The sequence below is a fragment of the Abramis brama genome (genome assembly GCF_963993115.1).
Source record: "Abramis brama genome assembly, chromosome: 16".
Taxonomy (NCBI): Eukaryota; Metazoa; Chordata; class Actinopteri; order Cypriniformes; family Leuciscidae; genus Abramis; species Abramis brama.
This window is the reverse complement of record NC_139978.1, coordinates 32,040,734-32,067,343: the sequence shown is the minus strand read 5'-3', so window position 1 is coordinate 32,067,343 and position 26,610 is coordinate 32,040,734. Positions and strand designations below refer to the sequence as shown.

The window sequence follows — 26,610 nt, the reverse complement described above, 5'->3', positions numbered from 1 at the left end:
ACTTTCCATTAATATGCTATCTTTCAAAAAGTTCCAAAGACTGAGACAGCTGCATGCATTTGTACCCATCTGCTGCCAGAAATTTATGCCGGTCATTAATATAAATAGAAAGTGAGTCACATTTTAGTCGAGAAAAATTTCAGCATCGGTGTCCATCTCTCTCTTTCTCTGACAAAGGAGGTCTGTGCATCGCTCAGTCCATGAAGATCCCACGAGAGCCCAAACCAGGAGAGTTTGACAAGATCATTAAGAGACTAATGGAGACCCCCAATGCTCGAGGAGTCATCATCTTTGCCCATGAGGACGACATCAAGTAAGTGATTGATATGCTTAATGTATGTTTGATCAGCAAGACCTTATAGGAATATTCTGGGTTAACAGCTTGAATTCTATTAGCTGCATCTGTGGTATGTTTTATCAAAAATACACCTAATTTTTACATTTTATTTTATGTAATGAATGAGTGAATGAATGAATGAGGCATTTATATAGCGCTTTCATATGTACTACTGTACACCCAAAGCGCTTTACAATTGTATCAGGGAATCTCTCCTCAACCACCACCAGTGTAATGTAATGTAATGTAACTGGTAGAAAATTAAAGGGTTAGTTCAGCCAAAATGTAATATCCTGTCATCATTTGCTCACCCTCATGTCGTTCCAAACCCATAAGACTTTCACTAATTTTCGGAAGACAAATGAAGATCATTTTTAATAATATCTGAGTGGTTTCTGTAGTAGAGTAGCGTCAAAGTAGTTGCGTAGCTGTCAATGGAGGGACAGAAAGCTCTCAGATTTCATTAAAAATATCTTCATTTGTCTTCCGAAGATGAACGAAAGTTTTATGGGTTTGGAACGACATGAGGGTCAGTAAATGATGACAGAATTTTCATTTTCTGGTGAACTTAAATCTTTACAAGTCGAGTCAAGTCAAGTCACATTTATTTATATAGTGCTTTAACTTTTACAGTACAGATTGTTTCAAAGCTTTACAGAGATAACAGGAAAATAGTGCAAAAAAGTTTGTTTCCAGAAGAAAATAGCATCACAGTCCAGCTTAAGTAAGTTCAGTGAAAAAGTTATTAATTTAGTTCATATATATATATATATATATGTGTATATGTGTATGTGTATATGTATATATATGTATATATAGCCGCTCTGGAGTAAACCATGATGTCATCGTCCAGCTCAGTTCAGTTCTTGTATAATAGTGTCAATGCAGGCAGATCAATATTATTGTTGAATATTAAATTAAATGTTAAATTTAATGTCCCCAACTAAGCAAGCCAAGCCAATGGCAAGTTCAGAGCTCAACAGAGCTCTTGCCATGAGAAAAGCTTCAGCTCAACTACCTGTAATAAAAAAAAATTATATAAAAATGTATTTTTATGTTTTTTTTTAAAGGAAAACATCTAATGCACTTACAATGGAAGTTTAGTGGACACTGAATAAATGTTTAAAAACAGCAACTACCAAATTATCTTAAAATAATTTAAATCAACAATTTAAACACAGCAACTACCAAATTATCTTAAAATAATTTAAATCAACAATTTAAACTTGTATGTAAACAATGAAATAAGCTGAGAGAACTACACTTTTTTATTTGTTTTTCTGAAAGTATAATGAAATTTGCCAAAGCCTTTTACAAACAAACATGCATCCATCTCAAAAGGAAGATTTCAAATGCTTTAAGTTTCTACTTTTAAACTTACCATTAAGAGAGTTTGCATGCTAGATTTGCACATGCATTTCTTCTTTCCTTTTTTTTTATATACTGTTTTTAGAAACGTCAACGTAGGAACATCAACGTGAAGCAACGTTAACAACCCATTGCAGTTCTTTAATGTATGTTTTCACTGTTTGACAGGATGTTGGTGGGAAGGCGTGAACAAATAAGAGAACTTGTTGATGTCAGCTGGAAAATAAAAAGTTGTTTGAGAGGCACATTTTGATTTTACTACAATACCGTGTCGTGCACTGATGACCAGGAAGGAGTGATAAGAAAGTAAAAAGGGCTAATTTTGATTTTATGTGGACTGAATGAATATTTGCTGTGTTTATTATTGTTTACAAGCATTGCCACACATTTATCTTTAGATCTGGATATTTTGTCTTTAACAGGTGCATAATGTAAGTCTAACAGGGGCTTTTTCCATAGTTTTTTTTAAAGGGGTGGTTGATTATGATTTCACTTTTCTAACTTTAGTTAGTGTGTAATGTTGCTGTTTGAGCATAAACAACATCTGCAAAGAAAGTTCAAAGCAAAGGGAGATATTTTCTTTTAAAGAAATAGCTTTTTAAGGACTACAACAAACGGCTGGTAGGGATTACACAACATTCCTCCCGGGTTAGTGACATCACCAACCCTAGAATTTACATAAACCCGCCCCCGGTAATGTAATTTATAGATTATCATGACAGAATATGCTAACCAATGACTAGAAGATAACTACACACAAGTTACATAAATTCATCAACTAACCATTCAGAAATGTTGTCTACATGTTGGCACTTCTTCTTGAGTCTGACTCTGGTCTGAACATAAAAGGCTAAAAGTTTTTGAAATTCAGTGCATGTCTGTGTGAGGTAATCGAAGCTGCTAAGGAGCTCTTGAAGCTCCGCCCTCTGTGCCGGGAGCAGCAGCTCATTTGCATTTTAAAGGGACAGACACAAAAACTGCGTTTTTGCTCACCCTCAAAAAGTGACAATTTTAACATGCTATATAAAAATATCTGTGGGGTATTTTGAGCTAAAACTTCAAATACACACTCTGGGGACATCAAAGACTTATTTTACATCTTGTGAAAAGGGAATTATACCACCCCTTTAATGATTCTGTCTGGAACAAACTGTTCGTTCCATCTGTCGCTGTGCAGCAGACTAATGTTGTCACAGATTTGTTAATGGTTGACTGGTAACAAGGGCACATTTAGATTATTTTATATGATTGAACTAACTTTTAGTATTTGTGACATTTAGGGGAGATTTGTAAAATAAACTAAATGCAACGTGCTTGCAATGAGAGAAAACGCCCTTTGATGTACTGATAAGACAATATGAGATACTTTGCTTTTGATATGCAATGCATCACACATGCTCCTGTATGCATGTAAATGGAGTTGGCTGCTGACCAACGAACCAGAAAGGAACAATAGGCCAGAAACATGCATGATTAGCCAACGCATTGCAAGTGCATGGTCCTGATACATGTTACTGGACAGTAACGCATCTCAGTAGGGGGTGATAGAGTTCCCTTCAAATGTCTGTGCCATTAAATGTGTTTTTATTCATATAGCTTGCTACATGTCAACAGTTTAACTAAACATACCTGCTCAGCGTGATTATCTTTACATTTTTGAGACTGTAATGGCAACAGTTCACCTGAAAAAATACTGTAGAAGACAGCTTTGTATTGCCTGCTTTAACACTGCGAATGCAATGTGTATTTGCATTGTGTTATGAATTGCGTTCTGACACATTTCTGAAATGCATGTAAATGCATGCTAATGTGAAACCAAAATTGCATTCATAACGACATTATGTAGCTCTGCCTCTTTTCAGCGCTGCACTCATTGTGTTCTGTCTTCCGGTTTGTATTTCCATAGCATTAAGTTAAAATCTTACAGATTTATGAATGAACCACTTGTTTTAAAATCTTCCTGGTCTACTGACATTTGTTATGACATCCGCTTAGAACATTACAATGATCAGGATAACTTTCGTTAACTCTACAATAAGTAAATACACTTCACCATGTAATTAATCTTCGACGGCGATGCCATAGGAATATACAGAGCTACCGCAAAAACAGAAGTTCAAACAAAAAAATTCGAAAGATGGCTGTGAGCTTGTTTATCTGGTGTGTAAGGTCTATACAAATATATCGAAGTTCTTAAAAATAAAGAATCTAATTAAAACAAGTAAAGGTTCTATAGAATGATGGCATTATAGAACCTTTTTAATTTCCTCAAAGAATGTTTATTCTATTCCTATTCTTTTAACCTCTTATTCTTGTTGTTATTCTTTAGTTCCTTTGAGAAATAATCTATTTATTGGTTCTTTAAAGAACCCAGACACCAATACCAATAATGAAACATCAAGAACTTGTTCATTTACAAAGAACCATGTTATCAACTTAAACCTGTATGACTTTCTTTTTTTCTGTGGAACGTAAAATATATTTTGAAGAATGTTGGTAACCAAACTGTTTTGGTTCCCATTGACTTCTGTTGTGTGGTCAAATAAATACAATGGAAGCCAATAGGAACCAAAACAGTTTGGTTACCAACATTCTTCAAAGTATTTTCGTTTATGTTCCTCAGCAGAAAGAAAGTCATAAAGGGTCTGGAGGTAAATGATGAGAGAATTCTCATTTTTGGGTGGACTATCTCTTTCAGACTTCTATACAAAAAAGGTTTTTGATTAATGCTTCAGAACATCTGTCACGGGTCCTGGTTGCAGCAGAGATGAAACAGGATCTATGAGCAGCAGTCTTTATTTCAAGCAAAATCAAACTAACCGAAATACTCAGGACACTTAGAATTATGTAACACGGAACAGGACAACCACGCTTACAGTGATGTCGACAGACAACTAGACAGGATTAAACTCAGGCTTAAATACACAGGCAAACAAGAGGAACTATGAGACTGATTAATAAGACACACCTGAACACAGTCAGTAACCATAGAAACAAACAGAGAGAGAACGAAGGAGAACTGAAGTAATTAACAGATTAGAAAAGATTAACTGAGAAATTCAAAAATAAACTCAAAACAAGACAAAATCATTGAAGAACTTTTTATTTTTTTTACATTCAACATCTCTACTGTGTTAATGTACATATATTCTGTTTTTACACTGGTTCTCAAATAACAAGGGAAGACAGAATATTTCTTCATTTTAAATAATGATTGGAAATCTGAAGTGTGACGTGTATCCGCTGTGATTTTAGCTCTTTGGGCATCTCAGGAGTGTCACCCTTCACCCATGAAGTGCTAAAGCTGCAGGGGGAAATGTCATCTTAGAAGGTGCTACAGTGTCAAATCCAAAATAAGCTGTCTGTATCATTTTATCTCGGAGCTTAGATGACCTTTTCATATATGATAAGAGTGGATACAGTATTCAAGACATTGCACTCCTCCTGGCATAATGTCATTTTGCTTTTTCCATATGTTTGAACTTGCAAATTCAGAAGTACCAAACAAACTCACCCAGACATTACTTTGCTATTATCGTCAGCACTCACAAGTGACGGTTTGCCACGCTGTGTGTGTTTGGGTTTCTCAGTCTCTAATCTATATGGCTTGTTGCTGATGCTTTTTGACAGGGTTATGAGGTAGAGAACATCTATGCAGATGAAGTTCCCCCTCATTAAAGCACTCCTGTGAACACGAGCTGTCGCTCGCACTGCGTGAATTGTCAACCACGTCTTCAAATGCATAACTGAATAGCTTAATTCATAATAACTTGATTCCACTCTAACTAACAATTTGAGATATTTGAATTTCATGAAGGTCTTTTGATTTAGAGAGACTTTTACATATTTATACGTTATAATATTTGCTTATGCATGTAGGTGTACATTAAGACAATACAGGGGAATGTCCACAGTCTTATTTCTCCCTAAGTTTATTCCACATTTACGGACAAATTACATTTGTGTGCAAATGTAATAATTTAAGAATTGGCCATTGACAGTTGAGATGTTTAAGGGATGCTGTCAATCTTATTGACAAAAAAATATTCCGAATTTAATTCATCTGAATTTGGTCATGTTCCGGTTATGTAAGTGTCACTTTAAAAAAAAAATTGCATCAGCTCCAGTTGTAAAGATTTCATATGGCAACAACACTTGCAAAGGCTCCAAATGATGGCAACTTTGGATCAACATAAACTGCAAAAACATGAACTGCTTAACTGAATAGTTGACGTTAACTAACCACATATCATGTATTATTTATACAAAAATCTTCTGTGAAGCTGCTTTGAAGCCATATGTATTGTTAAATGTGCTATACAAATAAACTTGATTTAAATTGGAAAAAAAAACACACACATACATGATCATAAATAAATAAATCTAAATAAATGACAAAATATTAATAAAAAATAATATAGATTGATTATACAATTAATTAATTTTCATATATTTTTTAAATTTGTTACATTTTAATTTTGTGTTATATAAACACATAATTCAGAATATTCAAGTCACATCGTCACATTTATTTATATAGCACTTTTTACAATACAGATTTTACAGATGTTTCAAAGCAGCTTTACAGTGTTAACACGAAAATAATGCAAAAAAGTTTGTTTCCAGAAGAAAAGCTTAAGAAAGTTCAGTGATGTTTAATTTTTGTTTTAAAAAAAGTTATTAATTTAGTTAATTTATATATATATATAGCCGCTCTGGAGTAAACCATGAAGTCATAGTCCAGCTCAGTTCAGTTCTTGTATAATAGTGTCAATGCAGACAGATAATTTAATATTAATGTTGAATATTAAATTAAATGTTAAATTGAATATCCCCAACTAAGCAAGCCAAGCCATTGGCAACGAATTCATTAGTGTATGTTCAAACTTTTTTTGAAAATACTCAGGTAAATCTGAGTAATGTTAGACATAGACAGGTTTAAAAAGTCTAATTTGACAACACATATTGAGAAGGCAAAACACAAAATGTGCATAACAGAAGTGCAATGGGTTGTTAACGGTGTTTCAAATTGATGTTCTCCACATTTTCACTATAATTTGTAAATAATTTTCAGTATAAACAGTGTAATTGTGCTGTTGCTTGTCCAGGCAGGTCCTGGAGGCTGCGAGGAAGTCCAATTTGACTGGTCATTTTAAATTTGTGGGATCAGACAGCTGGGGTGCCAAGAGCTCTCCGATCCTGGACCAGGAGGAAGTGGCTGAGGGTGCCGTCACCATTCTGCCCAAGAGAGCATCTATTGATGGTTTGAAATATTATATGCATATTTTAAGTCGCCATAAAATAAATGCATGTTACTTAAAACAATAATTTGTGCTTCTATTATTTTTATTTTTATAAGAAAATTGCTCTTCCTGTGATATGCTCACTTGATGTCTGCGATGTATTCAATGCAATATGCATTGCTCAGTTTTTCACAATCGAATTAGATACTGATAAAGTATAAAATGAATCCCGTCCTACATTTCTTTCTAGTTCAATAGCTATTTCACTCAGAATTGTCACAATATGATAGTAAAGTGGGTTGCAACTTCTATTTCTGCCAGGTACACTACCGTTCAAAAGTATGGGCTTTTTTTAAAGAAATGAATACTTTTATTCAGTAAGGATGCATTAACTTGATCAAAGGTGACAGTACAGACATTTATAATGTTACCAAAGTTTTCTATTTCAAATAAATTCTGTTAGTAAGAGAGACTTCTTTCAAAATATAAAAAAATCATCCCCAAACTTTTGAACGGTATAGTGTATCTTACAATTGTACTTAATTTTAATTCTACTATAAACATAAAATTGGTAATTTTTCTGCTTTTCGATCAGGGTTTGACCAGTACTTCATCACTCGATCCCTGGAGAACAATCGCAGGAATATCTGGTTCGCTGAATTCTGGGAGGACGACTTTAGGTGCAAACTGACACGTCCAGGTATCAAGATCGACCCAGAAAAGAAGAAATGCACAGGTGAGAGCTCCTGATAGCCGTTAACTGATGTTTGGAGCAATGACAGGTTACCTTAAAATGTCTTGGTCTTACTTATTAAAAGGTCTTCTGTCTTGCTTATCGTTCACCTACTCTTTTCGTTCAACACTTTCAACTTTTCTCTCTCTCTCTGACTTTCAGGAGAAGAACGGATCAATCGTGATTCTCATTACGAGCAAGAGGGCAAGGTTCAGTTTGTAATTGATGCGGTGTATGCCATGGCTCATGCTTTGCACAACATGCACCAGGATCTGTGTCTGGGAGCCACAGGTGTTTGTGATAAAATGGACCCAGTGGAGGGACGTTTGCTGCTTAGCTACATCCGCGCCGTCAACTTCAATGGTGAGTTGACACACTTGATCAGAATCACTGAAGACGAGACCTGACTGGCATCAGAAATGCCATTAGACAATGCCAAAAGATGTTCAAAGGTCCAAACTAAACCCCATAGAGAGCTTTAGTTTAGCCTCGCAGGCTCATCTGGATTGAGCACAAGTGTAATGCGTGTTGACATGGGTCTGCCCTGGGATATTTGAAAACTTTACCCACAAATTAAAATTCTGTTATCATGTTCTCATTGCTATGCTGTTTCAAACCTGTATACAGTAACTTTAGTTATTGTGGAGAACATTTCTTTGTTATATGCCTCATTTGTAAGTCATTTTGTTTAAAAATGTCTGCTAAATGAATAAATGTTAATGTATAAGTTGAAATTGTGAAGAATGTTAGCTCTTTTCTGTATAATCACAGTGTAGGGTAAGAGCACTTTCAAGCTCAAAAATGTATTGTGCTGTATAAGAAGTTTAAACTGCAATTTGCAAAAAATCACAGAGAAGTTGTGGTTGCAAACATTCAGATATTTGATCAAAAATACAGTAAAAACAGTAATATTGGGAAATATTATTACAATTCTATAATATTTCTATAATAATTTAATTCTAAAAAGTATTTTTTTTATATATTTTGAAATGTAATTCATTCCAGTGATGGCTAAGCTGAATTTTCAGCATCATTACTGCAGTCTTCAGTGTCTTCAGAAATCATTCTAATATGCCGATTTACTTCTTATGAAACATTTTTTATCATCAATGCTAAAAAAAAAAAGTTGCTTCCTAATATTTGGTAGCTGTGGTACATTATTCATTATTTTTAGAGAGCCCAAAAGAACAACATTTATTTGAAATAGAAATATTTTGCAACATTATGCATTTACTGTCACGTTTGATTAATTTATTGTCTGATTTAATGCTGAATAAAAGTATTCATTTCTTTTAAAAAATAAAAATCTTACTGACCCCAAACCTTTGAATGGTAGTGTATATACTTACAGACAACATACAAATATTAACCCTTTTAATTATTTAATAAAAACAAGCATATTGTCTACAATTCATGGGTGCATGTTATTCCAAAGAAATATTTTTTCTTAATTGATTTTTCCACTTCTAAAATGAACCAAGGCAGTGCAGTTAATAAGGCAAATAATATTTACCAGTAATATACTTTTCACGATCCAATCAAATCCTGAAAGATGAAATCAAGCCCCGCCCTACATTATTATATGCAGAATATTCAGTTTAATTTTGCAATATTTCACGATATTGAAGTTAAATGTGTTGCGAATGACTGTTCTTGTTGCGATGAAATACAGAATGTGCTTAGTGCATCACAGTACCAGTGTGGTCTCATAGTTCAGTATAGTTTGAAAACAGAAGAACAGTCTCTTTAAGTTCTGCCAAGTTAATCTAACTTTGCTCTGGTGTTGTGAAGCTGTCTATGAAAGAATAAATCACTTTCTCAAGAGTGACTGTCATCTTGCAAACATTTGGTTCTGAGCTCGCCTGGAGGGAATTGGCTGAACAAGCAATATGCATTATTGTGAAGGAGAAAATCAGTCCTTTTTTCTACGCCAGAATTTCAAATGAAGCTGTCTTCCGCCTAAACAGGAAACGACAAACAAGCAAAAGACAAATCCTCATCCATCCAGGGCTAACTGAAGCAGGTTATGAGTGGTTTAATGATGTGTTCTTGCTTAGTTGGAGGAAGGGATCTAATGACTGAACTAAATACACATATTCAAGTTGACAAAGACCGACTCAAAGCACTCATAATCAGAGTTGAATGTTTGTCCATATGGCATTCAGAGTTTACCATTCAAATATAATCGTGGACTAAAAACAGATATTGCTGCATGTAATATGCAGGAGGATAAAGGATGCATGAATGGAGCATCTACAGTGTATGACAGATGGTTGTAGAGCGAAGTGAAGATGTTTAGAGTCTCAGTGGATAAGGAGTGACAGGAAGAGGAGCAATAGCTAGAACGTCTCTTTATTATATATTTAGCTGTGATCACGCTCATCCTTTCAGCTATAGTTTACTATCACCTCTGTAATGTATTTCTTTAAAGACCCAATGAAATCAGAATAGTTTTTTGGCTTTTAGTCAATGTTTATAGCTTTGAGATCATCTTCTTCAAGGCTGACAGAAGTAACAATATGTGTTTAAAATTGGCAATATTTCTCTTTTAGGAAACGGATTATCAGCTTGCATAATAAAATTGACATTGTCATTCCCCATCTTGCTAAATTTAATAAGGATGCGAAAGACAAAATGAAAGCAAAACAATCAAATCAAATAAGTTGAATTTGTTTTTGGAAAATAATGACGTTTATGATGTTTCTTGTTGTTTGATAACATTATATGAATGTTTCTTTTTTTGATTATCAGGTAGCGCCGGCACTGCCGTTCTGTTTAATGAAAACGGTGATGCTCCTGGACGCTACGACATCTTTCAGTACCAGATGACCAACACTTCTAGTCCAGGATACAGAGTCATCGGCCAGTGGACCAATAACCTGCGACTCAACGTAAATTGACTCCAATTGCTCATTAGCATACAGATTAATCATATTGACAAATAGTTAGTTCACCCATAATTTACTCATCCTCACGATGTTCCAAACCTGTAAGACTTTCGTCCATCTTTGTAACACAAATCAATATATATTTTTAATGAAAAAGATCATAATACTAATCCACATGAATTGGTGGAATCGGTTTAATCAAAATTTTCTGAAGAGACTTGATCGCTTTATATGATGAACAGATTGAGTTTAGTCTTTTATTCACATATAAACATTGATCAGTGAACATAAACAGAAGCTCAACCTTACATGCTTTGACGCACAAGAATAAACCTCATTGGTTCTTACACATCGAGCGAACATGCTTGAGCTTCCGTTTACCACAAGTGATTTGTAAGTTGCTGAATGTTTATATGTGAATAAAGCTTAAATAATACTGTTCATCATATAAAGTGAACGTGGCCCTTTAGCAAAGTTGGACTAAACTGCTCAATTCATATGGATTAGTTTTACGACCTCTTTATGAACTTTTTGAAGCGTCAAAGTGGTAGTTGCGTAGCTGTCAATGGAGGGACAGAAAGCTCTCAGATTTCATTAAAAATATTTTCATTTGTGTTCTGAAGATAAGGTTTGGAACGACACGAGGATGAGTAAATGATGACAGAATTACAATTTTTGGGTGAGCTAACCCTTTAACAGTTAGTTGACCTATTTGGTTCAACAGATTAACATTTTCTTTCCAGTTTAATTCTCAGTAAATGTTCTCTGTATTTCATCAGGTAGAAGACATGCAGTGGACTGGTGGAAACCGTCAAATTCCGGACTCTGTTTGCAGTTTTCCGTGCCAGCCAGGTGAGAGGAAGAAGATGGTGAAGGGTGTCCCGTGCTGTTGGCACTGTGAGCTCTGCGACGGGTATCACTTCCAAGCTGACGAGTTCAACTGCGAGATGTGCCCTTTCGACATGCGGCCGACCCTCAACCGCACGGGCTGCCGGCCAACTCCCATCATCAAGCTGGAGTGGCATTCCCCCTGGGCCGTTATCCCTCTGTTCCTGGCCATTCTTGGCATCCTGGCCACCCTGTCCGTCATCATCACCTTCATCCGCTTCAACGACACTCCCATCGTGAGGGCCGCGGGCCGCGAGCTCAGCTACGTGCTCCTGACCGGGATCTTCCTCATCTACTTCATCACCTTCCTCATGATTGCTGAGCCGGGAACGGTGGTGTGTGCTTTCCGCAGGCTTCTGCTGGGTCTGGGCATGAGCATTACATACTCTGCCATGCTCACAAAGACCAACCGGATCTACCGGATCTTCGAGCAGGGCAAGAAGTCCGTCACGCCTCCAAAGTTCATCAGCCCCACTTCACAAGTTATAATAACCTTCATTCTGATCTCAGTACAGGTAAACGTGGAAAATCAGAGCTTGAAGCAATTTGCTGTAGTGATAATTGTTTTATTGTTTTGCTTCTGGCAGGGTGCAACCCATGTTCTTTAAGTCCCAAATCTCATGGAATTGGTTACTGTGTTGGGCTGTTTTTAAATCGCTACCGTATTTACACTACGGTTCAAAAGTTTGGGGTCAGTAAGATTTTTAAAAAAGTTCTTATTTAATCAAAAATACAGAACAACAGTTTTATCCTGAAATATTATTACAATTTAAAATAACTTAATATATTACTTAACTTAATAATATAATTTAATATATTTTTATTTGAATATATTTTAAAATGTGATTTATTCTTGTGACACAAAGCTGAATATTCAGCAACATTACTCCGGTCTTCAGTGTCACATGATCCTTCAGAAATCATTCTAATTGGTTGCTCTGGATTTATTCCTTTTTTTTTTCTTATTGATTCTTTGATTTTTTTGTAACATTATAAATGTCTTCTCTGTAACTTTTGATTAATTTAATGCATCCTTGCAGAAAGTATTAATTTCTTCACAAAAAAATAACGACCCCAAACTTTTGAATGTTGGTGTACATATTTTCTGTCCTGTGAACCTTTTAATAGACCCTACATATTAAGTAAATAAAATAACACACATCACCTTTAACTTTTAACTTCATGCATTTATTAAATTCTGTAGCTTCAGTGAGGACAAATTATTGAATTAAGGAATTATTCATTGAATTAGTAAAGAAAATTCTTCTTCTTCACTTTATCCAGAATTCTGTCGAGAGGCACCTTAGGAAGTCCTTATCTTACTGAAACTCACATGAACCTTTCTGTCTCACCCTAGCCAAACATGGGTTCATGAGCGACACAGAGCCACTGGTTATGGTAACTAAAGCCCCTATACTGTTGTCCCACTCTCAGTATGTCCCTGTTTGAGGTTTAGTCAATAGCAGTCTCCCAGCCAAGCAGATTCTCCTGTGTTTGGACACTCTGCCGAAGCTGATAAGCTGCCTGCAGACCTCATCATGTTGAGTGCTCTGGCTTCATTCTGCTTGTGCTAGCAAACGTGCCAGCCACGCTAATGTGCGAAAGCAACAGATTCAACATCAGTAAAGGCGGAAAAATGCTTGAGTGATTTACAGGTGACAAGAAAGCTCCTCCGCTGTCGATACACATTGTGTCTGCTGATAAACACCTCTCCTCCGATTAAAAACTGCTGATTGGAACTTTTACAAAAGAATATTTTAAACGCTTTTGTAGTTCAAGCTTAGCCCCAGAATTATGCGCATGACTCACTGGCAACTGCGTGGGGGAGACGAGATTAACAGGACGTTAGCGGGAGAATGATTGACAGCAGGACGTTTCTCAGCACCTCCTCCAGCACATGTTGGCAGATGTGTCACCGACGCTGAGTTTGAGAACGGAACTCCGCCGAGCGATTCTGACAGCAACATCTGTCTCTGCGACAACACGCCGGCTGCCCGGCTGCTGTTCTGTTCTCCTCCCCTCCCAGCCGTAGAAGTTTCTGGGAAAGTTTGAGCCTTACCTGATGAGCACCCTCACTCAGGATCAGTCACTTCCTAGTCGGAATGTTCTAGTTGAGAACAGGTGCAGAGGACGCTGTCTAAATCACGCCTCTAACAGCTGCTCTCATCCGGTGACCCTCCGCACTTACATGGTGAATGACTTTGCTACATTATGATTTATGGTAATCATACGTCCCCTTTAGCCATCCTTAGAAAAGTCCTTGTTTTATATTTGCGGTTCAAAATGTAAAATAGTAACTTCCCAGCTGAAAGGGAACCTTCTCAACACTTTAGCTGATGTTGTGGAAAGGCTCTCAAAGTTATGAACCAACGTTCTTCCAGTAATGTATGAAAATGAAAATGATCTGGGCCTGTATTCATAAAGAATCTTAATGCAAAGAGTAGCTCCTAGTGACAAAATTCTAAGAAAATTCTTAGAAATGTGGGCGTTTACTCTTAAAATTAAAGAAAAAATCCTAGTAAAGAAAAAAGTAATTCAGAAAGCATCTTAACCCTTAAAAGAGGTCTTAAGGTTAAAATTGTTAGGAGCACGGACGAGGACTTTTAAGAGGCTTAAGAGTTTCTTTAGCAGAGGAGAAAATGTCAGAAAGACGAAGAGGGAGAAGAAATGTGTTGCAGACAATGAATAACAGTGAGTTAATAAGACGCTATAGATTAAATCGTGCAGGGATCATGTTTGAGACTGTTCTTATTAGAGACACGCTAATATCTCCAGCACAGCGCAGAAATGCCATAGCGCCAGAAATGAAAGTAATCACTACATTACGATATTTGGCAACTGGGAAAATTCCATGTTTGATACATTAAAACCAACATTCAAACCACCACTTAAATAGACATGCCAACAATCAGTGTAATTGGAAAGAGTGGAATTTTTTTTATCATTCTAAGCAATCAAATACCTTATAGGAAATTAACAGCATGGTAAAAAAAAAGGATTTATATACACATATATAATGTGTGTGTGTGTGTGTGACTCTGAGAGAACGGTCAAATAGGAAAAATTATGCATGTAATTTCAAAGTGAAGGCTTAGAATAGACCCTATAGTTAAAATCACCTTTTTCTTCCGTCTTGGACAACCAACCAATCACAGTCTTCAAAAGATTGTGTCATACATAGCAACGGGGTCAACCCCGCCTCCTCACGAAGATGAAAGTTTTTGTCTTTTCCTTACTCAGAGTTGCTCTCAGATCGGTCCCGAAATCGCTTTTAAGCTAAGACTCCTACGTAAAAGTTTTTAAGCTAAATTAAGAGTTTTCTTAGAGGATTCTTAGAATCTTTATGAATACGGGCCCTGGTCTTTAATAATGTTCTCAAACATTGTTCATGGTACTTTTTTTTTTTTTTTTTGCTGAAATTTTTAGTTTAGAAATGTTACTACTTTAGAATGTTTCAGAATGTTCAGAGAACATTCAAAAGGAACTTTCCTACTATGTCTGAAGAATGCTAAAACAGAATGTTCTGTCTAAAGGAATAAGAAACTCACAGGACAGAAGACATTAAGACAATCAAGACCGTAGTCATGTCTTCAAGTTCATTGAAGCTGTCTGTCTGAATATGATGAGAAAATATTCAAGTTATTAGTGAGATCTCACTTTTGATTGCAGACTTGCCAGATGGCAAATTGGTGGAGTTTTAGAGACTTTAAAGACACGAGTATTTAAGTCTCCATTTGCTGTCTATTTAATCTCACTTGAGTCAAGAAAAGTTTTGTGATTTTTTCTTTTCTATGGGCAGTCCTAACCTGAAATAATAGGGATGTTGTTATGAATGCTCAGAGACACGAAGATTGATCCAAACGCAGCTTTATTAAATAAGGGTAATCCAAACTCGTAATCCAGTAAACAGGCAGTGGTCAAGGCAGGCAGCAATAAACAGAGTCCAATAAACAATCCAGATAGGGGCAGGCAGAACAGAGTCAGAAACGATAAACAGTCCAGGGTCAAAAACAGAAAACAAACACGGGGAAAACCGCTCAGAAATGCAGACTAACAGTACAACAAGACTTCGCCATGAGTGAATGTGAAAACCAGGTATTTATGGTGTGAGTGAAACAAGGTGATGAGAAACAGGTGAAAGAGATGAGTGCTGATGAGTCCGGGCAGTGCGTTATGGGAAATGTAGTGTTTGAAGGAGTGATCACAGTCTAGTGTGGAGTGGCCTCTGGTGGCTCTCGAAGGCACTCCAGCTGGTGACCGTTACAGTTGTTGACCCATGAACATGTTTACTAATATATAATTATTTTTTACTACATTGCGCCCAATAGGACATGGAAATAAAGTTAATTATTTTTCATAATTTACTGAAGTAATTTACTCATATTGGGTGCATAGTACATAAATAAACAAAAAGGTCTAAATGTACACTAGCATTCAAAAGTTTATGATGTTTAAAACGTTTTTGAAAGAAGTCTCTTATGCTCACAAGACTGCATTTGTTTGATCAAAACTACAGTAAAATGAGCAGTGAAATATACAATTTAAAGTGACTGTTTTCTTTTTGAATATTTTTAAAAATGTTATTTATAGTAGAATTTTCAGCATCATTAGTCCAGTCTTCAGTGTCACATGATCCTTCAGAAATCATTCTAATATGCTGATTTGAGGCTCAAGAAATATTTCTTATTATTATCAATGCTGAAAACAGCTGTGCTGCTTAATATTCTTAATAAAACCATGACAATTTTTCAGGATTCTTTGATGAATAGAAAGTAAAAAAAAACTGCATTTATTAGAAACTGATTTTTTTTAAATATATATATAAATGTCTTTACTGTCACTTTTGATCACTTTAATGCATCTTTGCTAAATTAAATGATTAATGTCTGACCCCAAACTTTTGAACAGTAGTGCAATGTGTAGTTGTTTCTGACTTGTTTTCTGAATGCATTATGGTCAAAATACACAAAACTTGAATTGTTCCCCTTTTTAATTCAGAATTAAAAACATTAAATTTTAAATGCTGCATTTCAGCTGAACTAGACATAGCCCCTTTTTTTCGTTTCAGAAATCTAGGCACGTTATTATTAAGCGAGGAGAGGATCTTATAGTTTCTTTTGTGTCTGTAAAAAAGCACTTTAAAACCCATCATTAAGAGCAATCAGGCTGATAGGTGGCCTATTTTAACCAGTAATCTTGTGCGAAGTCGTGTCTGCTGAAGACTGGCTAAAACGCATCCCTTTTTACACCATATTCTACATACATCAATCTAACTGCAGCTCTTGACAAATGAGTCTGACCTTCTGACTGACTCCGTCTCGCCGTTAATGATAAGCTTTTACTTCCTGCCGTCTCTTGCAGGTTGTGGGTGTTTTCGTCTGGTTTGGCGTGATGCCGCCACACACCACCGTGGACTACGAGGAGCAGCGGCCGCCCAATCCAGAGTTGGCACGTGGCGTCCTGAAGTGTGACATGTCTGATTTGTCGCTCATCTGCTGCCTGAGCTACAGCATCGTGCTGATGGTCACATGCACTGTCTATGCGGTCAAGAGCAGAGGCGTGCCTGAGACTTTCAACGAAGCCAAACCCATCGGCTTCACCATGTATACCACCTGCATCGTCTGGCTGGCGTTTGTGCCTATTTTCTTTGGCACAGCACAGTCCACTGAGAAGGTGAGACGTGCGTTATAATGTGATTGATTATTAATGTTGTTAAACAAATGGTTCACCCAAAAATGCAAATCATTTACTCAACATCATGTCGCACCAATCCTGTATGATTTTGTATGATTGTATCATCCCAAGTACACTACTGTTCAAAAGTTTATATAAAGTTTATAGAAATTATACTTTTATTCAGCAAGGATGCATTAAATTGATTAAAAGTAACAGTAAAAACATTTTTAATGTTAAAAAGAATTATATTTCAAATAAATGCTGTTCTTTTTGTTCATCAAATATATCACTGTTTCCACAAAAATATTAATCAACATTTCAACATTAATAATAAGAAATATCTCTTGAGCAGCAAATCAGCATATTAGAATGATTTCTGAAGGATCATGTGACACTGAAGACTGGAGTAATGATGCTGAAAATCAGCTTTGCATCACTGGAATTGTATTTTATAGTATATTCAAATAGAAAACATTTTAAATTGTAATAATGTTTCACAATATTACTGATTTTACTGTATTTTTGCATAAGCATTAAAGCATTAGAAGCTTTTAAAAAATCGTACCGATCCCAAACTTTTGAATGGTAAGTGTATAAAGTGACAAAATGCACTATAAAAGTGGTTGTACTCTATATTCCACATTTTCTGAAATCATATGAAATCTTTTTTTGAGGAACAAACTGAAATTGTTTGTTGTTTAAATGGTGCTTCTTCACCACAATGCTCAAATCTCATTAGCATATGCACATATTCAAATGACATTGACGTGTAACCGAACACAATATGCAACGTGGAGAAGTGAAAATGAGACCTTTGGGATGGTTTGAGGTTGACTTTGACCTCATTCTCCATGTCCTGATGAAAAAGCCTCCTCAGAAGTGGATTCCAGTGGTGTTAGAGGAGTAATCCTCCACTTTCCCTCTCTCTTTTTCTTGTTGAATATACCGTTTTATGCATGAATTTGCCATATCATGAAATCAAATTCTTTTGCAAATGCTGTTTTATATGGAAGTGTTTTTCATCATTACCTGGTGGTGTTGCTAGTTGCTTTTTTGTGACTGTTCTATCGTAAACCGTAAGGCTTTTCTTATAAATATGCAATGGGACGGAGAGCAAATGCTACACGTGAAATATTCGGATGACGCCTTTTCCATCTTCAAAACACAATATATAGAAATGCAACACCATCTCTCTTTGAAACAACTTCCAGTATTTACAGCACAGTTCTGCTCCAATCCAGCAACAAAAGAGCAGAGCTTAGTTACCATTTAAGTCCTTAAGTAGAAAATGATGTGAAATGAAGTCATTTCAATATGAAGGCATTGAAATAAGCAACAACCTGCCAGGCTCACGATAACAAGTCCAAGTTGAATTGCTCACAGTTTCTCTTTTGAAGAGGCCTTTGATATGGCAGTCATGGAAAGGGATGAGATGAGAAAAAACAACATTTCATTTCTCCCCTTTATCTGCCAAAGACACACCATGACACAGAGACAAAGACTCTTCCGCCCACCAATGAGGTTCCGGGGGTTTGACTGTGGGAGGAGGTTGATAACGGGAGTCTTTGGGAGCCTGAAAGACAATGTCTACCCATCTTAATAAAGCCAGAAGCCTCGTCAGCGGGAATTAGGAATTAGAGCATTAGTTATTGCTGCATAGATTAAACGACCCAGGTAGCTTCCCACTGACATGTCGTTTAATGCGCCGCGCTAATACCATACGTGTCATTTCCTGGTGAGCACTCTTGGGTGGGCAGGTGCTCTTTTATTTGCCTTTGGCAGCCACATGTGATGAACATTGTGAATGTTTATATTGATGCATTGCCATGGCCTGTCCAATGGAGGATTTTATTACTCAAAGGTAGCGTTGTCATAGCTCAGGAGGCGTTAGATGTTTTATTTAAGCATCACATTTGATGTTTCTTCTGTTCATTTTAGAAAAATAAATGATAGAGTATATAGAGCGATGCAATTAATGTGTATACCATTAATACACTACAGTCATAAGTTTGGGGTCTACAAGATTTTTTAAAAATGTTAATACTTTTATTCAGCAAGGATGCTGAAATTGATCAAAGGTGACAGTATAATGTATTATATTTCAAATAAATTCTGTTCTTTTGAACTTTCTATTCATCAAAGAATGCTGGGGAAAAAAGTAGTAGCTCAACTGTTTTTAACATTGATAATAAGAAATGTTTCTTGAGCACCAAATTCAACTTTGTTTAAGGAATAAATTACATATATTAAAATAGAAAACAGATGTAATAATATTTTACGGTATTAATGTTTTTACTGTATTTTTGATCAAATAAATGCAGCCTTGGTGAGCAGAAGAGACATCTTTCAAAAACATTAAGAAAACAGACCCCAAACTTTTGAATGGTAGTGTATAATAAATGTTTTAATTAATAATTATAATAATTAAGTAATTTGTTTCTAATTTTATTATTGAATTAATAATTATTTATTTGTCTTTAAAATGTGTACAAAACAAAAAACAAAAACATTATTGAACTTAAAAAGTATATAATTTGGTCTTGGATGAAGCTGATGAGAAATGTTTGAGTTCATATTTGTAATGGTCTCGGTCTCGGTCCTGTTTGCTAGTTCGTTTTTTATGATATCTTATTGGATTACGTTCACCTGTTGTTCATTTAGTTATCTCTGTGTATTTATACCCTTTCCTCTGTTCATTGTTCCGTGTCGTCTTAGTTTTACTTGGTTGTTGTTCATAGCTTTCCTGTGTTCTCCTGCGTTCCTTGAATAGCGATTAAAGGCTTATTCTAGTAATTCTCCTGCGTTGTGCGATTTGTGCAACCAAGCGTGACAATATTGAAATGACTTTTGAGTTTTGCAAATTAGCTTAGTCTTAGCATTGTTGAGATCTCTTCTGTAGCTCTGAGATTACTAGAATCTGTTTGTCAGAAAAACATCAAGAAGAAAAAGAAGACAAAACTCTCCTTTCTTCTCCATTTAGTCTTATGTCTAAAGGGAGAGTTCACCCAAAAGTTCTCTCATCATTTACTCACCCTCATGCCATCCCCAATATGTATATTTTTCTTCAGAAACAATATTTGTTTTATGAAAATAATCCATCTCTGTGAGTCCATATAATGGCTGCCACTCGGTTGACGCTTGAACACACCGATCGTGACAGTAATCCCAGTGGATGAATTAATGTCTGTGTGAATGAATCGTTTGTGTTTATCTGAAGAAAGAAAGTCATATGAGGATGAGTAAATGATGAGAGAATTTTCATTTTTTCAGCAAACTATTCATTTAAAGTGATCTCAGTTGAGATCTTGTCTTTCTTTTATAATAGGGTCTATCAAAAGTGATGTATAACTCTATCCTGTGATCTATAACTCTTGGCGTTTCATTTCCCGTGTTTGATCCAGATGTTCATCCAGACGACGACGCTGACCGTGTCCATGAGTCTGAGCGCCTCCGTGTCTCTGGGGATGCTCTACATACCGAAAGTCTACGTCATCATCTTCCACCCGGAGCAAAACGTGCAGAAGCGCAAGCGCAGCTTCAAGGCCGTGGTGCAAGCCGCCACCATGTCCTCGCGCCTCTCGCAGAAATCCATCAATGACAAGCAGAACGGAGAGACCAAGATCGAGCCAGACAGGTCACAGTAGCAGGTAACAGCCTCTCTCATACCCTTGGAAAAGTGCATGGAGTCTGTTCTGAATCTCATGAGATGCCATTAAAGCCTGGAAGAATGACACAAATTAATCACCCTGTCTAAATGACATAAAATCACTCTTTTTAAAAATAAAGGCTCCAATTAGAACCAAAAAGGTCACATGACTGATGCCTTCAGAGCTGGGCTTTTATGGTAACCCTTTACAATAAGGTCTCATTTGTCAACATTAGTTAATGTATTAACTTACATGAACTAACAATGAGCAATACATTTGTTACAGAAAATCTTTGATGATGTTAGTTCACAGTGCATTAACTAATGCTAACAAATGCAACATTTGATTTTAATAATGTATTAGTAAATGTTGAGATTAGTAAATGGCTTCTGACGTCACACTTGGATGTGGGCGATGTCGGATGTCGGCCTGAAACTCTTGTAGTCTGAGCCCTGCTGTAAACTTCTAAAGTTCCAGGTTAATTCTAACCTGGCGTCTACTGACGGAGAGAACCGAGTCATTAGAATATTATAGTCTGAACATTCTAGCAACCATCTAGCAACACCATAACCAACAATCAGCTGCATAGCAATGCACTAAAAACATTCAGAACACTGTAATCATAAAGCCCTGCCAACAACCCTTTATCGTTGTGTTTTTATACTGTGTTTAGGTTCTGCTGTGAATTCATATTTGCTGAAAAGAGAAATGTATTTTTTATGGCCTTTGAATGACTTATACCAGGAGATCTGCTGAGAAATACTGCTCCGTAATATATTTCATTGTAATAAACTGTCCTCAAAGCTTCCAGGATGGGATTGTTAGGGAACTCGATGCTTTAAATCCAATATTTAAGGTACCCTGAATCTTTTTGCGTGAGTTGAAATTAGTGCCCCCTCACATTTTTATATCCATAGCATCTCCCTCTCTCTCTCCCTCTTTTAAATTGCGGTGAAATGCTTTTGGGTTTATTTTCCACTTGTTCTCTATCTCTGCAAGCACACATTTGCTTCCTCAACACATGCAGTTTGAAGCAGCACATCTCATTACTTTCATATTACTGAGCTTTTGGAAGCCAAAAATCACTAAGCCTGCACGAAATTCTTGAAATGATGCTTGTTGAAATGGATATTTCTCGGCATTGCAACAATATTTGGGTGCACAAGTGAAGAACTGGAAGTAGAAAATGAATTATAAAAAGCATGTGGATAGAACTATTGAATATGATTCATTTATGGACTTAATGATTGCATTTATTAATAAAACAAATGCTGAATTATATATTATGAGTGCTCTTTCTCTCCTCTCTCCCCTGCTGAGATATAGACCTTATATCATTTTGCCATGTGACAATTAGTCCCAGTGTCACTTTTCCTTTCTCTTTTACATTTTCGCCTTTGTTTAATTATGTGTACAATAGTTTAACTCTTTGGGGTCGGTGAGATGTTAATTTTTTTTTTGAAAGAAGTATCTTCTGCTCACCAAGGCTGCAATTATTTGATCAAAAATACAGGGAGATAATATGAAATATATTAAAAAAAAATATCCCTTTATTTTCATTTTCTTAAAGACAAAATATTCTGAAATATTATTGAAATTTAAAATATCTGTTTGAATATATTTTAAAATGTAATTCATTCCTATGATGAAAAGCTGAATTTTCAGCATCATTACTCCAATCTTCAGTGTCACATGACCCTTCAGAAATCATTCTAATATGATGATTTGCTGCTCAGAAAACATTTCTTTATTATCAATGTTGAAAACTGCTAATATTTTTGTGGAAATCTTAATACAATTTTTTTCCAGGATTCTTTGATGAATAGAAAGTTTAAAAGAAATCAGAAAACAGAAATCTTTTGTTACATTATAAATGTCTTTACTGTCACTTTTGATCATTTTAATGTGTCCTTGCTGAATAAAAGTGCTAGTATTAGTATTTGCATTTTTAAAGCTGGTTAAAAGGAGACACCAGTTTGCAAAGCACTAGCTCTGAACTGTGTGGTTCAGAAACAAATGCTAGTGCAAATCATCAGCTGGACAGTTGATTGACAGTCATAAACAGTGATGTGTGTGCTGTTAGCTGCAGTGATCCCTGAAGAGGAGAGTTAGCATTGTCTCACACTTGCCCTATCGCTCCTGCGCCGTCAAACGAGATTTCCCCTCCGGCTACTACAGACAGACAGTTTGTCGTGTCAGTGCAGGGTAGATCGCTGGACAAAAAGGCATCTGCTAAAGTAACTGCCCTCATTGTATATACATTTACAGGCTCTTGCATCTTCTGTTATTTGATAAATAATTTTTCATAAACTGTTACTATTATTCATACTGAAGGTCAGTGTTGTGGAAAGTTACTTTTAAAAGTAATGCATTACTATATTGCGTTACTCTTTTAAAAACTTAGTCACTTTTTATGGAAAGTTAATATTATGTTACTTTTGTGTTACTTTTTTCTCACCTGGGCTTGCTTGTTTGTTTTTTAATAGCTTAATTAACGGATTTAATTCTGTTTTTGGCAAATTTAAAGGCCCTTTCACACCAGAAATGTCGGTGAGTTATGCATGGGCAAAATGTAATATTCAGATTTGCCATTGTTATCCTACTACGATTGCAAATGATGGTATAAAAATGAATCGCACGTAACGGACTTCATCTCTGAGAAATATTTCTTCTGCCTGAGGCACAGTTTTGAGTGTATTCCCTCACTGCTATCAAAAAGGCATATTATAACTGCCATACTGCATTCATGGGAAATGTGACCGAAACCCTCCAGGACTTGAGTAATAAAGGAAAACACCCACATATACCACAAGAAGCGTTCAAGTGTGTGTGTGTGTGTGTGTGTGTGTGTGTGTGGTTTTTTTGGGGGTTTTTTGTCAAAGGAGCATTCAGGAGCGTGATGTTAAAAAAACAGCATAGATCTATTCAGAGCAGACACACAAGATGTGATGGCACGTCTTGCTTTCTCTCCCGATCTGTCATTCGTGGGTGTTGCTTACAACGAGAGGAAGTTGTTAAGAGAGATAAACAACATGTCAGCAAGTCACACTTTTCATGTCCATAGTTGTTGCTTTACCTCTATCTATCTTACCTCTATCTATCTATCTATCTATCTATCTATCTATCTATCTATCTATCTATCTATCTATCTATCTATCTGTCTATCTGTCTATCTGTCGGTCTGTATATACAGACCCTTTCCAAAAAATTAGAATATCATGGAAAAGTTTATTTATTTCCATAATTCCATTCAAAACGTTAAACTTCCATAGATTATAGATTCAGGGCCCACAACTTAAACGATTTCAAGTATTTAGTCGTTTATTTGTACATAATTTGGGCTTCCAGCTCATAAAACCCACGAAAACAGGATTTCAAAAAAATTTGAATATTACATGAAATCACACAGTAATTACACAGTGATACCATGGTCATTGAACCAGGTTTTGGTTCTTTTGGCAGTGTGGGCAGGTGCAAATCCTGCTGGAAAATGAAGGAAGCATGAAGTGCTCTGGAAATGTCCTGGTAGACGGCTGCGTTGACTCTGGATTTAATAAAGCACAGTGGACCAAAGTCCTCTTTTCTGATGAGAGCAAATTTTGTATCTCATTTGGAAACCAAGGTCCCAGAGTCTGGAGGAAGAATGGAGAGGCACACAATCCAAGATGCTTGAAGTCCAGTGTGAAGTTTCCACAGTCTGTGTTGGTTTGGGGAGCCATGTCATCGGCTGGTGTTGGTCCACTGTGCTGTCCACTCAACGCAGCCGTCTACCAGGACATTTCCAGAGCACTTCATGCTTCCTTCAGCAGACAAGCTTTATGGAGATGCTGACTTCATTTTCCAGCAGGATTTGCACCTGCCCACACTGCCAAAAGAACAATTTTTTTGGAAAGGGTCTGTATAGCCTATATACACAGTATGTATATATATTAGGGCTGCACAATATTGAAGAAATATGCGATAACGTTAAATAATAATACAATACATATATCAATATATGGCCATCAATAAAGAAAGATGCTTTTTTTCTTTTTTTGCCAATATCATGCTAACCAGGAAATCCTTGCTGCTTGGTTTGAGGCTATTTTATATTTTTTGCAGACAGTTTGTCTCTGCTTTGATGTGCAGTCTCTGTAGCAACCCTTTAAAAAGCACAAACGCACATAAAGTGCCAACCTACTTTTTTGCTGAGTGTTGCTGAGTTTCTCATATATTCACAGATCTGTCTTTGTACTTACAGATGACCCTTGGAACAGCTGTGTGGATCTCAAATCACTGAGGAACAGGGTCAAAGGGAGAGTTTTGCTGTGTTGTATTTTGTGACGCCAGGTGAGGAAGTTAATAAAGCCGACGTTACTGACTGTGAAGAGCAAACTGCTAACACTGCGAACAGAAAATACTTTATTGAGCATCTTTGTCCAACACTTGAAATGCTTCATAGATAGAATGTGTCCAAAAGCCTTTCTCGTCTAGAAGATTTTTGCGGATAGCACAAGGCGATTTGGAAAAATCCCATTTTTACCTCAGAACGTGCTTATTGTGTGGTCATTGTGTTAAGGTTTTAGCATGAGATGTTTACAGTGGCGACACTTTGGACGTGCACACAGTGACCGAGTAAAAACCTCTCAGAAGAAACCGAAGAAAAACTCTCCTCACCTTTAACCGTACAGCAAAGTCACTGTTTTATCATCTCCGACTGTGTCATAATACACAATTTTAATTTTAGGTTGTAAGCTCAAAGAATGAATTAGACACTATTTGAGGCAGTTGTGCATTTGATAGCTTTGTGCATCTTATATATCTCATATTTATTTAAACGATTCTAAGTAGATGTTATTAATTTTATTTATTTTCATATAATGTATGTATATTTATTTAATGATTGATCTCCTCGGCCAAAGACATGTTGGTGCTTTTATAAAGAGATATAAAAAAAAAAAGAACAAGAAGATTTCAGAACTGAATATCAATAGAGCATCCAGAATGCACCATATTAAAGAATAATGTACAGTTCAACTTGTTAAACATTGTAAATAGAGGACTCTGGAGTTTTAATGGATGTAAATATTATTTTGTGTGTTCTGAAGCGGTTGTTTTGTGTTTGACTGGCAACATGCATGGGAAACTGTATCTGAACAGTCTTATTGTGTTACATGAGTAAACATGACTGCTGTGTGTTTTGCCCACGTCACATTAATTAAATGTCAGTTAACGTCTTTCAGTTTTTTACATCAGTGTTTTTGGGGCTGGGTTCATTATGCTCTGCATTGCTTGAGGACATGCAACACTACAACACTGGCAGTGTCTATATGAATATGTCATATCTGAAGCAGTATAGATGTTGAATGGTACAATCCATAACAGAAAGAGCAAAACAATCAATTGTAATTAAAATGAATGCTGGTGTCAGAAAGCCACAAGAATTCCTTTATGAAATAACAACAGTGGTTCGCTGCTGAGAATCTTTCTTAGTTCATTGTTTCTGTTCTCAAAAAATCCATCAATAAAGCCCTACAGCAAGATGTTTGATACATGGAAAATATGTTCGGTGTGTTCTTTCCATGCACGACTGAGAACATAAGAAATGTTTTAATATTGTTTTCTTTGCTCATATAATTGTTTTAAGAATCTCTAGGTGTGTTTTTCTGCAACATCCACATTTGTACACTTTCCATAAATTATATTTTGCAAAAGCTTCATCCAAAATGAACAGTCATTATCTACTCACCCTCATGTTATTCCAAACCAATATGCTGTTATTTTTTCATGGAAAACTACAGGAGAATCCTTACACAAAACAATCCAGTTCACAAACCATGCCGCTCAGAAG

General features: G+C 36.1%; 1 protein-coding gene across 1 annotated transcript in view; it reads left to right on the top strand.

Annotated features, from left to right (window-relative positions):
- grm6a (glutamate receptor, metabotropic 6a) overlaps positions 1–26,320 on the top strand; it is a 56,437-nt gene extending 30,117 nt beyond the window's left edge. Inside the window, exons 4-12 of the mRNA XM_084138609.1 lie at positions 178–313; positions 6,814–6,968; positions 7,544–7,684; positions 7,844–8,044; positions 10,433–10,572; positions 11,349–11,972; positions 16,819–17,130; positions 20,535–20,780; positions 25,021–26,320. Coding sequence (XP_083994735.1) covers positions 178–313; positions 6,814–6,968; positions 7,544–7,684; positions 7,844–8,044; positions 10,433–10,572; positions 11,349–11,972; positions 16,819–17,130; positions 20,535–20,777 — 1,952 coding nt within the window. The 3' untranslated portion in view covers positions 20,778–20,780; positions 25,021–26,320. The remainder of the gene's footprint in view (positions 1–177; positions 314–6,813; positions 6,969–7,543; positions 7,685–7,843; positions 8,045–10,432; positions 10,573–11,348; positions 11,973–16,818; positions 17,131–20,534; positions 20,781–25,020) is intronic.
- The last annotated feature ends 290 nt before the right edge of the window (positions 26,321–26,610 follow it).